The sequence below is a fragment of the Opisthocomus hoazin genome, chromosome 7 (assembly GCF_030867145.1).
Source record: "Opisthocomus hoazin isolate bOpiHoa1 chromosome 7, bOpiHoa1.hap1, whole genome shotgun sequence".
Taxonomy (NCBI): Eukaryota; Metazoa; Chordata; class Aves; order Opisthocomiformes; family Opisthocomidae; genus Opisthocomus; species Opisthocomus hoazin.
This window is the reverse complement of record NC_134420.1, coordinates 1,438,153-1,455,778: the sequence shown is the minus strand read 5'-3', so window position 1 is coordinate 1,455,778 and position 17,626 is coordinate 1,438,153. Positions and strand designations below refer to the sequence as shown.

The window sequence follows — 17,626 nt, the reverse complement described above, 5'->3', positions numbered from 1 at the left end:
CAGAGGTGCATTGTGGGAAACTCCCAAGTTCCCCCCCCCTCTGCCTTCCTCCCTCCCTCCTCTCTGCGCAAGAGCCAGCTCCCAAGGTGTGACCCGTGCAGCCGGAGGACAGAAGGTAAGGGCTGCTGCTTTCCTCTTCGCATGCTGGCTTGGGGAGGGGACGAGGGGGCAGAGCTGCCGGGGGTCCCTCGCCGTCGGTGGAGAGACGTGCGGCATCCCCGCTCGGGGTGACGTAGCGAAACAGAGACACAGCTCTACCTGGTCAAGGTGAGTGTCTGCCTCCTTGCAGCTGCCTGGGAGGGAGGCCAGGGGCTGCCATGCCGGCCGGCTCGGGAGCGCGTACCCACGCAGCTTTCCCTGTCGATAGGCAGCAGTGTGGTTTTTTTAACCCAAAACAACGAGCACAGGGAGGATGGCTGGCCCCGACCAGCTCTTCCCATTCCAGCTCCCCTCTTCTGCTCGCTGAAGGTCAGGCAGCCAGAGAAGGCATTTCCACAAACACAAATGCGTGAGAGCCTGCCCGCTGCCTCCACGTACCTGCGATCTCCTCCACCGCCTTTGCGGGACGAGCTGCGCTCTCCTGATCTGGGCTGGCTGCTGTCAACGGATGCCAGGCTCCGGCAAGGAGCAGGCAGCAGCCCTGGGATGGAAACCTGCGGGGGGATTCGCTGCCGCAGAAGCCTTCCGGAGGCAGAAGGGCTCTGAGCATGGAGAAGTGGAGCCGGCCGTGTGCCGGAAACGGGGCTGCCGGGAGGGAGGAGGGGAAGCAGCATCCCCAGCCCAGAGCTCCCAGCCTCGGCAGGAGATCCTGCGCCCCTTCCTGAGAGGTTTCGGTCAGGCTTCCAGCCGCGTTTCGCCTCCCGTTTGCACGGACGGTGGTGTTTGTTTGCCCTTGGCGCTGCCTGGATGGGTTTAATGTCGCTGCGTAATCGCTGTCAGTCCCGAGGCAGGAGGTGACATGGCCGGGAACAGCCAGCAGCACCGGCTGTCGGGCTGCACCGTCCCCCGGGAAGGAGCTGGGCTGGCTCCGTAAGGCAGCGGGGCTTGGAGATTCGCCTTGGGCTGGAAAGGAGCTCACAAAGGGGAAAAATCTGCCCAGAAAAGACCAAAAATGGAGAGAGTCGAGGGAGGCAGTAGTGCCTATTTTAAGCTATGGGGAGAAGATTTCACCAAATGAGTGGGAGGGAGGAGGACACCAGACCAGGGCTCCTCTTCCCAGGTGTCTGCTTCCAGCGATAAATTGGGGTGGGGGGTGGCTCTCGGGGTTCTCAGCCTGACGTCCCTGCCTCTCCGCGCATCTGTGTGCAGCCGTGCCCCGCGTGTTTGCGGAGACCTGTTGATTTGGTCCCTGCTCCTGCTTAGTTCTCTGTGACCATCTGGCAGCTTCTGGTGGGGTTGGGGGGGGAAAGGAGAGGATTTTTATCCTTGAATCGCCATCAGCCTGGTGAAACTTTGACGTTGGGGTAAGGGGAGGAAGCCCTCCCTGTCGCAGCCCCGCTTTCCTGGGTGGGGCTTGGCGAGGATGCTGTCGGGAGAGGGAGGGTGGGCTACGTCCGACTGAGCTCCCCGCTCCATCTCGGGACTGACCTCCAAAAGTCTGACCTTCACAGGTTTGACCTTCAGCATTTTCCGTCTTTTCTCAGCTGCGGTGCTCAACACCAGCCTCTAACCCCATCTTATTGTGGCAAGACAGGGGAAGAAAATCCAGAATTTCTCTAAATGGAGCTCTTCATCCCTCTGCATCCGTCCCCTCCGCTGCCAGGACCGGGGCTGGCGGGCACCCTGGCTCACTCTCCCCATCCATGGCCGAGCGAGGAGGCAGGCAGACAGGGCAGAGGGGAGGGATGGAGCTCTCTGAGCTGGCATTTCTGTGCTGGAGGAGCTTTGGCCATCCTTCCCCAGGTCCTTCCCAGCTTTCTGCGGGGAGGGAGAGCGCTCTGGTTTCGCCGCACCGGGCGAGTGGTGGGCTTTACCCCAGGGCGTGCCAGGAGCCTCCCGTGAAGGTCGCTCCCTCGTACTGAACGGGCCCCTCGTCCGCCCGCAGCGGGTCCTTACATTTCAGCTGCACTTTTCAGGCTGATGCCTGCAGACCTGCGGGCTGTCAGCTCCGGGACCCAGCTCTGCACATGCAGAATTGCCTCTGTAACCTTTTTTTGCCGGCCGCAGCCGAGCCGCGAAGGGTGGGGACACCACGAAAGCCTGGTGCAGTCCCGCGTCGGTCGGAAGGGCTGGGTTTAGGATGTCCATAAGCTGAAGAGGGCTGTTAAATTTGCTGCTGCTTACTGCAGTGGTCGGGGCGATCTTACTGTGTCAGAGACAACCCTCAGATTTTTTGCTTGTGTTTTTGCAAGCGTTTTTTCTTGCAGGTATTGAATTTGAGGGATACAGGGCCCACAGGCTGTCGGGAAGGGGCCTTCAGAGCAGAGATCCGCTGGATCTCCGATCTCAGCCTTCTGCATCTGGGTGCCAGCTCCTCGTGGAGCAGCACCCCAAGCTGGAAGCATCTGCCTGCTGGGCCAAGGCAGCTTCCCAAGCGCTGGTGTGCTCGGTGCAAGGAGCAGGGCTTTCTGGTGGAGAGGAGCGAGCTGCTCACCGTTCTCCAAAAAGCAGAAAGGAGGCAATGAAACCTCCGCCGTTCCCGCCATGTTATTCCTGAGATGGCATCACAGAGCCGGTGCTGAGCAGGGAACTGAGACCTGCCCCGTGCCCCCAGCCTGGGCATTGGGATGGATGTCGTGGGGAATCTCTTCTCTCTCCCCTGGGGAGAGCGGAGCATTTTGGGGGTGGCAGTGACCTCCCTCCTGCAGCAAGCAGCTCTCTGGGAGAGCGGCTGAGCAGAGCTGAAAATGGTGCAGACCTCCTGGTGATGGAGGAGGGGGTGTCACTGATGCCGAGCCGTGGAGCTGTGGTTGGAAGGGCGATAATTACATTTTTAACAGCAGGGCTGTCACAGGGGGCTGCTGGCTCAGCTTCTGCTGGGGCTTTTGGGCTCTGGTGGCCTCCTGGTCTTACAGGAGGTGCCAGCTTCTCCCCACGCCGCGATGGCGTCGCGCTCTGTGGGTTAAGGCTCCGTGGTTCACGTTTCTGGCTGCGCATCTACTGCTGCACCTCCTGAATCATCGCTCCCTGTTGAAACCCCTCCGGTGCTTCGATCCAGCCTCCTGCCAAAGAGCCGCCGTGGAAAAAAGTCATCCTGGCTGAAAATCCTTTCCTTTGCTCCCCCAAAGTTCTCTCTCGGGGTGAGTGATGCTCAGTCCTGTCAGGGGGAGGCTGAAGATCGAACACCTCATGCTTTTTGAAGGGTAAAAGCTACAATCTCGTTCCACCACCAAAAATGGAGTTATGAAATGGAAAAAGAATATTTGATTCTGTGTCTGGGAAGGGGGGCTCAAACCCAGGATTAAAGTTAGGACAGCACAGCGAAATGAGGTGCTCTGAAATTGTTTTAATGATGACAGTCCCCCTTCGGGGGCCCACGCACCGCGCCCCGACCCCAAGCAGCCAGGCTCTGCAGCAGAAGGGTGTTTCCACCCGAGTCCCAGCAAAGTGTCTGGAGATTCTCTCTAATTCTGGAAATGGCTTTGCTGTAAGCTGTGGCTGAGAGCGCAGCTGGGCCAGCTGCATCTTGAGGGCTGGTGGCACTTGCGTGGGTGACCAGGCAGGTTGTCCACCCTGGCCAAGCGTGATTTCTCCTGCCGACAGCCGGCCAGGTCCATGCCGGCTGTAACTCAGTGCCCACCCCTACGGACATCAGTCAGAGCACGCGACTGGCACCACTGGAGAGCCTGAGATGAAACCTGCTCTTTCCCAAGGCTGCTTGGGCGATGCTTTCCTGATTTCTGGCATGGTTTGGGACAGCAGTGAGCAAGGCATGAGAAGGTGTTTGTGAAGGTTCCTTGTTCCTACCAGTGCTGGGTGCCAGGCAGCACGGCGTTTGGGTGATGAGTTGGGACCATGCGTGGTGAATGCTCTGGTAGAGGAAGGAAGAGGTAGGCTTGGTTGGGGTTTTTTGGCGACAGACTGTGTATTTTTAAGAAGAGTTGTGGGCAGGAAGCTGCAGTGAACTGCAGGTGCTTTTCAGCCTGTGTGGCTGCAGAGAAGTGGCCGGGTTTGTGCCCACGAGGTGCCCTGGAAGGAGCAGGAAACGGGCAACGGGAACTCGCTGTGGGTCTGCTGCAGGGCAGGGCACAGCCAGCCGTCCTTCCCTCGATGCTGAAGGGCAGAGTCGCTCAGGTTTACCAGTTCTCATGGTTCTTACCACTTGATTTTCACATAGGGTGAGAGAAGAGAACAGAAGTGTGGAGTGTGTTTTTGCCACGTACGTGGCTGCGTACAGGCTGAGTGTCTGAACAGTGCAGGTTAGAGCTGTGCTTTGGGTTTAAAAACAAACAAACAGAACAAAGTAAAGCCTCTGGCAGGAGCACTGTGTGTGCCTCTGCAACGTGGCCTCCCTCTCTCAGAGAATAAAATGTCTGCCAGGGAGATCTCTGGGGTCAGGACAAGCACGGCTTGCAGATGTGACCCTTGGCTCAGACGTCACCTCCTGCAGAAGCCACGGTGCAGAAAACGGCCGTTCAGCCTTTTTCTGGGCTCAGGCTGGTGGGGAGTGCAGCGGGGCTGCGGAATGCTGCGTCACCGGCGTGGGGAGCGTGGCCGGGCTGTGGCAGGGCAGCCTCTGGAGAGGACCCTGGCACCCGTGCTGCAAGCTGGGACTTTGCCCCATCTCTGCGCAGTTCTGGCCCACCACGGTGCCAAGGGTGGAAGGCAAAGCCAGTTTTGCTGGGCTACAGGATCCTGCCCTGTTCCTCACCTTGCCTGGGTGCCAGGTATAACCCAGCCCCGAACACCGGTCCAGCACCAGGCTAGGAGGGAGGTGACGTGTCTCGGTGGCACAGGAGCGAGGGGCAGGGTCCTGCGAGGCTCTGGGGGTGACGGCTGCGGGTTTGGTCGTTGCCAGCACCAGCCGGACGGGCGATGAGAGCGCCGGGTCTCAGTGCAGCCGCAGGACTGACGCAGCCGTGGAGCGGAGGCTTTGCTGGCAAATCCCACCCTGTGGCAGAGATTTGAAGCTGCTGCTGCTGCCGCCCGTTAAAATCCTTCCGACGTTCTCCACGTCAAGATTCAAAGGGCTCATTTGAGAGGGAAACGTTCAATCCAGGGCCGGGGGGAGGGATGTGGGGAGTAGCAAACGATAGATTGGGAAAAGGATTCATAAATATCTCATCGGAGGGAAGTGGGGCAGCGGCGTCTGCTGCAGCTTGGTGCTGCTGTCTCCAAGGCTTGGCTTCGGGGAGGCTGCCAAGCACGGCAGCCCCCCTGCGCAGCCTGGTCCTGGGGCACTGAGGCTGTAAAAGCGTCGGCGACAAGCGACTCCCGCTTGCGTTGTGTTTTATCGCGCTCGCTGTGCATTGCGTCAGGAGTGGGGGGGCCAAAACGGACCGTAAAGGAGCTAAAATCCTCCTCGGGGAGCTGCCCACGGCAGCTGAACGAACACAAGCTCCTTATGTAAAGCTGTTTTAATATTTATGGTAATACCGAGAGGCACTGCATTACCTCATCTGTCTTCACAGCCCTTCTTGGAGATGGGGGGGGAAAGGGCTTAGTCACGCTGCTCTGCCGTCACTCACCTTAGGTGCTTGCCTGGCATCTCGTTGCCTTTAACGTGTTTATTGCTCCAGCAGCTCGGTGCCCGTTGGAAATGGGGAGATGAAGCACTGGGAAGCAAAATATGCTGCTCAGTTGCAGGAGGAGGCTGGGATGGGGCAGGGCACTGAACCCAAGTCCTTCCAGCCCTGACGGATCACTCCCTGGTACGGCAGATGGAGTGGGCACAGACCCCTGAGGACGCTAGCCAAAGGCCAGTGTCTGGTCCTCCACGCTGCATTACTCAGGCTAGAGAAGAAGGTTGAGAGCTCAAGCATGACCCCCTTGGACCTGTCAGCAACTCCCTGCTCCAGTGGGGAAAGAAATTAGGTCTTGCCTGTCTTTGATCTCTTCTTACTAACGCCGCACGCAAGCCCTCTGTGGACCTCCTGCTCCAGTGTGAATGGCCTGGCCAGCTGTGATGGCCACCGTCGGCTGCAACCCACGGGTCGGCAGAGCACCGGGGAAGGATCTCCCTCCGCCGTGGCAGAGGAACAGTTCGGCTCCCTTTGGTGGCTCAGATTTTGGTGCTTCTTTACGGGAAGCAAAGGGCTGTTTGTTGTGTGCAGAAGTTCACGAGCAAGGTGGCAAACGAGGCCTCCCCGTTTCCCCCTGAGCACGGCTGCTGCACGAGCTCAGCCTCCCACAGCTCAGTCGCTGTTTATTCCTGCTGCCCGGCTCGGGAGCAGGCTGAGGATGAGCTGCCTCGGTGGAAGGGGTGCATAGGGTCCTAGGGTGTCTCGGACAAGGTATTTCCAGAAGGGATAGGGGGATGCTCAATCTGAAATGCTGGGCTTGAGCCCGGCCAGGCACTCGGGAGGAGCTCAGCATGGAGCAGGGCTGCAGGGTTAACTGGAAAAAGGGCAGAGCGCATCTCAGGAACGCGAGCCGGTGAAACTGCGTGTCTGTGGCCCAGTGCAAGGAAGGCAGAGACATAAGATGCTGAGCAGCTTGGGTGAACAGGCACTAAAATGAAGCAGAGCTGTATCAATGAAAAGACATGACTGACGATTCCCCTCGGGCTTCCCGAAGCGGTGGGATGCCCTGGCGACTGGCACAAACTTGCTGAGGGGCAGATGTCCCCAAAGGACAGTGGAGGGGCTACATTCGAGCCAGTGAGTCTTTTAAGGTGAGTCCCACGGGGGGAAAAGTAGGGCTAGCCTGGCTGTGAGTCAGTGTGTTGATTCTTCTTTCTGTTCTAAAATAACTCAGAAGTGTGATTCCAGCTCTGCCTTCAGCTAGCAGCTGTGGGGGGACAAATTGTAGGGTTTTTTTTTTTTAGAGGAGTTTTGATGGTTTCTTACATGATGTTCGGTTGAGCTAGCCAGGACTTGCACTCCCTCCTGCGGTCTGCTCATTTCAGCCCATGCTCACAGTCCCTTCTTTCCTTAACTCTCTTCCAAGCCCCTTTGGGAGAAGAAAGGGAGGTGAGAATGGTCTTCAGCCTCAGGATCTTGGGGACAGCCCAAACCCTATGCCCGTGGCTCTCTGAAATAATGGCTTCTCCAGGGCAATCTGCTTGACTGCAGCCTATCTCTTCTTTTGCTGTAAAATGGCAAGTGGCAATGAACCAGCATTGCCCTGGGGCAGCACCCTCAGACCTCTTTGGAGAAGCCTTCATCTGTCAGGACAGGCTACCTTTCGCTTGGCACTGTCCTCAGCACCCTGTGAACTCTCCTTAGCCGTGTGCTCCAGCTGTCTTCTGCTGACCGCTTCAGTCAAGATCTCTCTGGCCATGGTAACGCTCCACGTGACCACGCTGTCTTCCATCTGAGGGTCTCGCACTGGTGAGTTCAGCCCCCTGTATTGCATTGATTTGCACTGAAGGAGAGCGTTTGCGACACGCAGAGGCCATGTAGGAAGCCTGTAGCAGCACTTGACGCCCCCAGTAACATCCCCAGTCTCCAACAGCCTGGTCCCAGTCCCTTCAGCTCACAGCTGCCTCACCTTCTGTAGTCAGAACACTGCTTCTCTTATTTTTTTTTTTAATTCTTCCCTTTTCAGGAAGTTATGTATTTTCAGGTGCCCCTTTGAAGTGGCCAGATTTTAATCTTCCTTTTTCTGTGTGCAGTCTGCTGCCGGACCGAAATCTGCAGACTTCAGTCTAAAATTACCTGCTCTTCCCCTGCCAGCTGGTGCCTGCGTCTGTGGTGGTAACTCCATCCTCTGAGCCAGTTTGGGCAGGTGCAAATTGCTCTCACCAAAGGGAAGCTGGCTGAGAAGAGGGCCATTTTCTGTCCCTTGAAAAGCCAGCTTGGTCTTTAACAACCAAATGCAGACAGCGGAGACTTACAGAGCCAGTGAAGGGACCTTAAAGTAGTTGGTATTTGGTGGACTTTCTTCCTCCAGGACACCGAAAACCTTTTGCCATGTTGGTCTAGGAGCAATTGACTGAAGCATATGATGAGGACCGCGCTGGGTGTTGTGCTTCCTTAGCTTCAGGAAGGATGGCACAGGCAATCTCCTCCAGCACTGCTGAGCGCTTTGAGCTCTCATGGACCTCCAGCTACGTCATCTCAAAGGGAACCGAGAGCGGGCTTGGTTGCGTACCTCATCTCCTTGCAGACAAGCTCTGTCCCCAACCCGTGGGAGTTAAGGAGAGTGCTACCACGCCTGGCTCAGGCAATGGGGAGTTGTGGGGTGGCCTTTGCCGTGGTTCAGCTGCTTCAGGCTAAGGGGTTTTGGGGCGAGGCAGGATGAAGCATTACTGCTTGACCAGCAATAGTGGTCCATTTAATTCTTTGCCCAAAAGCCAACACAGGTCATGCTACTTCAGAGAACGGGGCTTTGGTACTTATAACTCTCCTCTTTGCCCCCAAAATGTGAACCTTCATGCCTTTCTTCCAGACAGGTAAGAATGACAAAGAAGTGAAGGGTCGATGAGGGGGTAGGGAAGAAGGTTGGAGGGTGTAGAAGGTCTTCTCTGGCTCCTTCTGCACAGCATTGCCACAGGTCAGACGTGGTCAGCAGCTATTTGAGAGCGATGTTTTCAACTGGAGGGCACCCGGAGTGCCTGGATGCGCCTTTGGTGCAAGGATAAATTCAGATTTGGTCGCAAGTACAAATTCAGATGCATAACAGCACCGTGGTGGTTGAATTCCTTCCTGCTGACAGTCTGCCAGTGTGGCAGTTGAGGACCCAATGGAAATCGTCTGCTTTTCATAAAGCAAAGCACCGTGTACGATTCCCCACTCCCCGCTGCCATGACCCCACGCACATCTGCGGGGTGCAGCTTCCCACCGCCCCCCAGACCCCACCGTAGCGGCCGCTCGGTCTCGCAAAGCGGCCGGCTTTTCCTTCCAACTGGGACCAGCGAGGGGAAGATTGCAGGGCTTGGGGATGGGGCTGGTCTCTGCAGACGGAAGAGGACCTTCTAACGGTGATGTAAAGCTAGCGGTGACTCCTCTGCTCCATTCGGTGTGGGATTGATGCAGCTTTCATCTGCACACGCAGGAGTCTACAACCTACTGTAGGTGACCCTGCTTCAGCAGGAGGGTTGGACTAGATGACCCACAGAGGTCCCTTCCAACCCCGACCATTCTGTGATTCTGAGACAGAGGAATAGATGGATTTGTTCATTTGCTGGGGGGTTGAGGCAGAAAAGGTGCCCTTCAGGGAGCCAAGGAAAGCTGCTCCTTACGTCGGCCCTGTTTCTCTGGCTGGGGCCAGCTCGTTGCGCTGGGTGAGTCCGACTGCGCTGACCTCGAGAGCCGCGACGGCCAGCAGCACCCCAGGAGGGCTGTGGTGTTTGTGTGCCCCTTCTCGAGGCGGCAGATGTTTGGAGGGCTTTGCTTTTCCCTTTTCTACTTGGTCGCTGGTTTCATGATCTCTGCTCCCTCTTCCCAGCCTGGGAAAGAACTAGGTAGCTGCCGGCAAGGGAAAACCTCCTGGAAAAGGCACAGATCGTTGAACAAAGAAATAGCATGGGGGGAAAGGGAGGGAATGAAGCCTGTCTCTCACAAAACCTTGTTCCCAAGTGCTGCTGGCTGTGTGGGAGGCAGAGAGGGAGCTGGAAGGGGGAGGAACGGGTAGACAGGCGGAGACAGCAACTGAGGAGGAGAGAGAAGGGAGGAATAAATAGATGTGAGGAGCTACAAAGAAGAAAGCAAAGGTGGAGAAATAGGCTGTTAAAGGAAAACTTTGTGTGAAGGAATGAGGGATGAGGAGGAGACAAAGGGCTGGGGAAAAAACCCCATACCCTTTTGTGCAGGCTTAGTTTATGAAAATGAAGAAAGCACCTTTCTTTTCAGTGTGTGGGACGCAGAGGTGCTTGAAGATGAGCAGATGCTCATACCCTTGAAAGTGCAGGACTGGGAAGGGGAAGGAGAACGAAAGGAAAGAGGGGATGTTACCCAAGGCAGAGAGTGACTGGGAGGTGGCTAATCACATCCAGAAGAGGGTTAAGCACTGTGATGGAAGAGGATCTGGTGCCATGAGTACCCTGGGTCCCGAGGAGGAGGAGGAGGGTGACACAGATGGCTGCGGGCTGGCGTGGTGGTCACCCACCGGTGGCTCTGGTAGCTGTGCCACAGCCGATGCGGGCAGACGGGGCACTTGGGCTGCCCGGCTGTGGAGCTGGGCAGCAGCAGCTCAGCCAAGCCAAAGGGTCTGGAGAGGTGCTGGGCAGTTCCGTGGCTGGTTCTGGTGATGGAAAGCCACCGACAGAAAGCCCTTTCATGTGAACACTTCAGAACCGCAGAGATGGGTTTTTAGCTTAGTTTGGTTTCTACATCTTTTAAAACCTTTTCTAATCTGCGTGAGGGGCTTGCATGCTGTTAGTGGAAACTCACTTAGAAATCAAGAAAAGCTTTAATGAGCTGTTTGTAGCAGTGCAGAGCGTGGCTGCGGGACAAGGCTTCATGCCACAGCGTAGGCTCTGAGCAAAAACAGTTTTCCTGCTTCCAGGAATTTGGAAACCAGATCTGATCAATGAAGGCTGTGGACAAACTGTGAGGTGCCTGGGCTGTGCAGAGCCCTCATTTCTCAGCAAAGAGGCCAGTCTGTCCTCTCTCTGATTTACCCCTACCACCTCTGTAGGCTGCACATAGCTTTGCTACGGAAAGAAGCAGAAGTTTAATGCTTGGTTGATATAGTATAACCACACAAATACTAGAGAGTGTGTGAGCAGCCCAGCTAATTGATATCAAAGTGACTGAGCAGGTAATTCAATATTTATGACATGATGAATCGGACTCTCCCTGCTTTAACCTCCAAGCCTGCTTCAGCCTTGGGCCCTGCTTACAATTTCTTTGGGTCGTGGTTGTACCAGATGTAAAATGAGGACCAGAAGAGCAGTCCTGCGAGTGACTGCGCGCAGCCTCAGCACATCTAATGCCTTCTGGAGACTTCAGGCTACCATCTCACCACGTACTCACACTCATCCTTTCTAAGGGAGGTGTGTAAGCTAGGTTTGTGAAAAGCCTTTTGGAAGTGCCTTCCCCATCACCATGCTAGAGGAGGAGCTGAGACTACTCCTCTGGGCTAAGTGCCAACCTTTCAGACAGACTTTTTGGTATGTGACGTACTAGTGTCATGGTCACCACACTTGATGCAGCAGGTGAGCTATGGACTTCCATGATTTTGGTGCTGCAATTCTCTCAGTCAACTCCCATTGACTGGCTTTGCAGATGGTGGCCACCAAACCACAGCTTACAAGGGAGCGCAGGAGAGGGGGTGCCTTCTATCTTATGCCAAGCCGTAAGCTGTTGCACAGTTTTGCTCTGGACCCAAGCACAGCATTTCTGTGGGTAGGTTTCCTCCAGGCCAACGTTTCTGCCAAGATGGAAATTAAAACACCACACTTGTTAGCCTGCTTCCCAGCAGAGGCAGCAGCACGGACCATTGCTGCAACCCTTGGACATCCTCCCTGTCAGTCATTAAAGGAGTGCTCTGCACTCTGAGCCTCTTTGGAGGAAACATCTATCTGTAGAGGCTTTTGAGGAGCCTCTTTACTTCTAAATCCAGCCAGCTAATAAGCTCGTATTTCACTTAGCAGGCAGAAAGCTCTCGGCAGGCTGCTGGCAGCGCTGAAGGTCAGCGGGGAGGTAATGAAGCAGGCGACTCGGATCTGACCGCTGCCTCCTGTTTACTCATTATTTCCCAAGCTCAAGCTTGACGCGGAGCTGCGCCGTCGGAGGCCTGACGGCGAGCTGCCTAGCAGCCATCTCCTCTCCTCCCGTTGTGCAGAGGTGGAGCCACGGGAGCTCCATCTCCCGGCTCACCTTGCCTAGATTGCTGCCTGGCGAGGCTTGCTGGCGTGATGTTTTTGTTGTGTTTTTATAACCCTTTGAAGCCGACTTTGTCCGTTTGCTGAATTCTCTGGGTGCAGCCATGCTGTTTGCTGCTTTCATCGGTTCCCTGGGGAAAATGGCTCCGGCTAATCACCTGCAGTACATCCGACATCCCGCTCGGCTCCGTGGGCAAGCCCGGCTACCTGCTGCAAGGAGGAGACAGGAGTGAGATCTCTCAGTCGCTGTGAGATCCAGCTTCACAGTTAATTTGTGCAGCTGCACTGGAGTCAATACACCGGTCTGCACCCGCTGAGAATCTGGCACTTGCCTCATTTTGCCGTAGCTCCACCAGAAATGCTGACGGCAATAATCCTCGCAGCTCTGATACCGATGACTGAGAAACTAATCCTGTTTATTTCTGCAGTACCCATCTGGATGGGGAGTATCACACAAGATCAGTTTAACCACCTCCTAAACTGAACTTGGGATAATGGTGCAAAAAGAGGGCTAGAGGGTGAGTTAGAAGCGGGGAGGAGCCATCGATCTGCTTTCCCATGGAGCAGAATGTTCCCTCCTCACCCAGGAGGAAGGGAGCTGTGGTGAGCAAATGGAAAGTAAGATTTATTTGCTTGGACACGAGTATATCTCATCACTGACAAATGACATCACACACATGGCCAGGACGGACTTGTCTTGGTTACACACAGAGCCCGGCTGTGGCAGCCGTAGATGGCAGTCAGTCCAACTTCTTTGATGTTATTGCAGGTACAGGCACTGCAGCAGATGCTTTGAATACAGCTCTCAGTTGCTAACAAAAGAGCAAACAGTTTTCCAGTTTTGTCTTCTGTCCTCCTTTGTTGCCTCCAGGTAGAATGGCACTGGCTCGCTCTCACTCACCTCTCGTTGCTCTGCTTGCTCTTCCAGGTGCCGGATCATGTCCAGATAGGACACCAACAGTGTGAGAACCATCCCGAGACAACCGCTCCGAGGGGTTGAGCTGTCCCTCTTAGGTGGCTCCTCTGCGTTCTCCAGCAGCCAGGCAAAGGAGAAGAGCTGGGACTGCCCCGCGCGCGTGGCATCCAGTCGCTACCTGCAGCACTCGTAGGGATGGATTCCAAAGGCAACGTCCGAAGCGGAAACAAACCCGACGCCAAGGCCCCCAGCTCCGGAAAGCCAGAAAAGCCCAACCCTGGGCCTGCCACGAATGCAGACAAGAAGGAGATCCCCAAAGAGCAGCCCGCTGCCACTGCCACCTCTGCCACCAAGAAGGCGGGTGGCGATGCTGCTGTCGTGAACAACCACAGCAACCTGAACCCCAGCCCCGCCGCCACGGAGACACAGGAGGCCACCGGCCAGACCCCTGACTCTGATCACAAGGGAAACAGCTCCGAGGAGTCACCAGGCAGCATCTTCGACAACATGAAGCCCTTGATCATCGTCGGAGGAGTGGCAGTGGCTGCGCTTGCTGTGATTGTGGGAGTGGCGTTCCTAGCCCGGAAAAAATGAAGACCGAGACGGGGTGGGGATGAGAAACCCAGCCCAGCTGTACAGCTCCTTTTGAGACAAATGCATGCAGAAAAATTCTATACATATCTATATATATAGAGAGAGCGAGCTAGATAGGTCAACAACAAGCACCAACTGCAAGAGTCTTGTTCAAGACAACTGTGCCAGTTTGACCCAGTGTGGGTAACTCCATGCACTCCGTGTGTTTTTTCATGTAATATATCTTGGCTTATACCACTGTGTATAGATTACAGCTTCTCCTGATCGGTGTAAACGACGGTGTCCCCTCCCCTCCCCTGCTGTCCTCCCTGGGAGACACCCCCACCTCTCCTGCAGTCCCCTGTTTTCGAGTCCAAAGTGTTCTACGTCCCGTCCAGAGTCCCCGCTTTGTGTTTTGGTTTCTGTTTATGGTTTGTTTTTAACTCGGGTTGTGGTAAAGAAGATGTAAGGGTAGACGGAGCCTAGTGCTAAGACCCAGTTTGCCTGTCACTGCGTGTTGGGCCAGTGTTTATCCAGCACCTCTGGGGCAGGGGAAGCACTGGGCAAACGCAGGTGAAAGGCAGCTCCTTAACCCGAACAGCAAAGCGTGATCTCTAATAGGTGTCTTGTGTACCTGCTGCTCGTCAACCTGCTTTTAAAAACCCAACTCGAAGCGCCCCGGAGGAAACAGGCTGGCTGCAGCTGGAGGTCGAGACTGCAGCGTGGCAGAGCTGAGTGTGAAACTCGGGACGTCACACCAAGTCATTTCTCAGGCTGGGCTGACAGCATGGGGGGGAGCAGAGGGGCTGCACCGTGCCGACAGCACAGCTAGCAGCACGTGGAGGTACGTGGCGAAGTCCCACGCCTACTTCGGGCGGACAGCAGCTGCCATCTGCTAGGTTTCTTGCACGTTGGCAGGCAGCCTTCGGGATCCCATGGCTCGCCAAGGTCATAGGAGCAGCGTTCGGGGACAGAGAGGCTTTGGTTTGGATCTAGTATTTCCTGAAGTTAGGCTGTGCTTTGCAGGATGCTGTGGCCTCAGCCCGGACTCCCTCGATGTCAGCTGGACTCTTTCTGTTCAGTTCTTTGGGCTTTGGATCAGGCCTTTCGCGTGCTTTCCTTCCCACTGAAGGCTATGGTCTCTTGGTACGTGAGAAGGTGGAAATGGTGAAGCCGTGAGCTGGTTGTAGGGGCAGAGAGGACCTGGGATCCCATGAGAATAAGACTGAGCTGCTTTATGCCAGGGAAACCCTGTTCAAGGGCTCTGGACGTGTGTGTGTCCTAGGGGGGTTTCTTTCCTCCCTCCTATGACAGTAGCAGGGATTTGTGACTCCTCCAAGCTTTGGAAATGGAAACAAATTCCCAGTCCTCATGAACAGCCTGGTTTCATCGGTGAGAAGCTCAGCTCTAAAGCCAGACCTTGTGCAGGGGAGGAGGAAGGCAGGTGATGAGAGAGGCTGTTTAGTGCATTGGCTGATGCCCTTCCCTGACGCCAAGAAGTGTTTCCTTATTTTGAAAGTTTCCATCGGACTACGCTTGGCTGCTGCACTACTGCAAAAAAGTCTTACAAAACCCCTTATTTCTTGTTTTAAAATTAGGTCAGAGATGAGGTCGGAACCGCAGAGTCACCAGAGCTCAGCAGCAGTTGCAGCAAATGGGCAGGGTTTTGGAGTGACGATTAGCAAGAGGCTGTGACAAAGTGGAATGAGATCAGTTAAAGAACCTCTGTCTTTACCTTTAACTGAGCCTGGATGTATAAATTCAGTGGGTGCAGGGCCAGAGGAAGGTGTATGTTCCTCACGTTCTGCCTCTGCAGTATCTGCTTCTGGCAGGATTACTGGATAGGACGGTGGGTGTGTATAACCTGACCTGGCAGTTCTTCTCTTGGCTCATGTCTGTCTTTACCTCCAAATGTGGTCTGCTGAATGCACATGGGTTCCCCAAACAAAAAGTCTTTTGATGCACCCTGGCCATTCCTACAGTGAGATTTGTCACCCTCTTTTCCCCAGGGCTTGTAAAACATACCCAAAGGCGCACAGCCTCTGGGAGTATCAGAGGCTGCCTTCTGATGAGCAACAGCCTCGAGTTTAATGCCTGCCCCTGCCTTTAACAGTACGGAGACAGGGGTCGGCACGTTGGGTGCACAGTGTTTTTTGGACCCAGTGCTAGAGCCCCAGGTAAAATCCTGATAGTTTAAAGCACTCTGCATGTATTGTGGATGTGTCTCCCAGCAGCCGTCTGTCGCAGCCTGGAGGGTTTTTTCCGTCTGAAGCAGAAGGGTCCATGGCAGGGTGTTTCTATAATGCCACTTCTGTCTGAAGAACTGATTTCCCCTCATCCTGTTTTGCAGATGTTCAGAGGGGCGTTTTTTGGGAGGGGAGCAGAGGGGAAGGCAAACAATAGTGAAGGCGTATGAAAGGTATTTGGAAAGCAGAGATGTGAGAGAGGATTTAGCTCAGAGGCAGTCCCGGCACAGCTTGCTTGCAGCGACTGCAGCGGGGCTTTGCAGGAGGACACGGCAAGGCTGCTGCATCCGCACTAAGAGCCTGGGAGTGCTGCAGAACTCCTGGACCCTGACTGTGCCCTGGGCACATCCTCTTGCTGTACTGGGAGAGACCCCATTGCATACCAGCTCCCCCTGCTCCTGCTTGCAGCCTCAACCCTGCATTCTCTTTCCCATCAAGGGAGGTTTGGGTCCACAAGCCGGAAGCAAACTGCGGTGCAGTCCTGCCAGGAACCTGATCTCCGTGACCGGGAGGCCTGTGTCCACCGGGTACGGAGTAAGGTATCCAAACTACCGGGGTTTGGATGTGGGGATGGCTATTTCTGGGCTCCCCTTCCCTCGGATCTCTGAAGCACAAAGCTCTTGGCTGTAGGGAAATTTTGCTCATGTTGCTCGCAAGGAAGGGAAATCGGCCACCCCTGCTCTGATTCTTGTTTTGCCAAAGCAGGGTGGTGATTTTTCAGACAGTGACTTCTGTTTGCAAGTGAGAGGCCTGTCTTTGAGATGCTTCTACCTGCCCTGTCTGCTCCCTCCCTCTCAGCCCCGGCATCTGATTTATTTTTACAGCAGTGTGACAACGTTACAGATGTAGCGTCTATCTATTCTGTCCTGACCAGAGTAGAGAGATACAGGAGGAGGAAAAAGAAACACCTGCTTCATTTGACTCTCCTATTTTACTTTTAAAGTGTTCTTATTTCCTTGACTTAACCTTTGGCAACAGAAGAAGGGAAAAACAGTTCTCAGCCAACATGGGCCTTAACCATTCCTGTCCGTCTCCGAACCCCCCTGCCCTTAGAGCACTCAGATGCAAGGCCACTGACTTCATCCAGAAACACACCACAGAGATGGTGATGGGGCTGCAGCTCACCTGGGTGTGTAACCACACGCAAACCCTCCCTGGGCAGTGAACGTGGGATGCCCTGCGCGTAAGGGATTCTCGGCTTACTGTGACCACTTAACATTGCTGTCTGCTGCCCAGATTCGCTACCTGGAACTCGGCTCTTTGGCAGTGGGGCTTGGAAAACACCTCTCTGTGTGTGTATGTGTATATACACCAACCTGCCTTCAAGAATGCTCTGCATATGTATGTATACATACATATATGTCTACATTACTGCAGTCTGTGGGGGCGCGGGAAAACAAATCAGCCTGGAGACGACCCTTCATTTGTCCCCCTGCATTCACACAAAGTGTCCGTGATGTCTTTTTTGTGCCATTTGCATCGTGCCATGCAGCACCCGAATTCTTTTCCGGTCCTGGTTTCTTCTCAGCTCAAAGAATGTATGGCCAGTGAACTGCTGAATGTACGGTGTGCCTGTTGTGCTAGAAGCTCAAAATTACTGCTCCCCTCCCTGGATAGTCGTGTGGGCTACTCGCTTTAAAATAAGGCACTTTTAGACTATACTGGACTGTACTGGACTGTGTCGTAGCGCTTTTCGAAGTGTGAGTCTAGTGTTGGTTTGAGTCAGGTAGATCAAGCGTAGATGCCGCAAGCTCCTGAGCATGCAGCTGGGGCGACGCACTCCAGTTCTGACTTGCAAATGTCATCCCTTTAGCAAGCACCTCCTGTTCTGCCTTAATGTGCCAGGCTGTGCGGTGGCTTCATTCTGAGAAAACAAAAAAATGTCCAGCGAGAAGTAGGCTGAGAAGAGCAAATTCACCTCTCTCAGAACTGGAGCGAGATTGAAACCAAATTTGTTGAAGCAGAAGGCTTAAATGACTGAACTCGCTGTGCTAAATAAATAGTTGTCTTTTCTCGTACTGA

At 54.8% G+C, this 17,626-nt stretch overlaps 1 protein-coding gene across 2 annotated transcripts; it reads left to right on the top strand.

The window, feature by feature from the left end:
- Positions 1-8: 8 nt before the first annotated feature.
- Positions 9-17,626, top strand: CEND1 (cell cycle exit and neuronal differentiation 1). Of its 2 annotated transcripts, none has more exons than XM_075425446.1 (2): positions 9-115; positions 12,798-17,626. In XM_075425446.1, exon 2 carries the CDS (start codon positions 12,981-12,983, stop codon positions 13,377-13,379), a length of 399 nt encoding a protein of 132 aa, XP_075281561.1. In that variant the 5' UTR covers positions 9-115; positions 12,798-12,980; the 3' UTR covers positions 13,380-17,626. The 2 variants fall into 2 exon arrangements, with proteins under 2 accessions (XP_075281561.1, XP_075281563.1); XM_075425448.1 differs by lacking the exon at positions 9-115 and adding an exon at positions 185-267.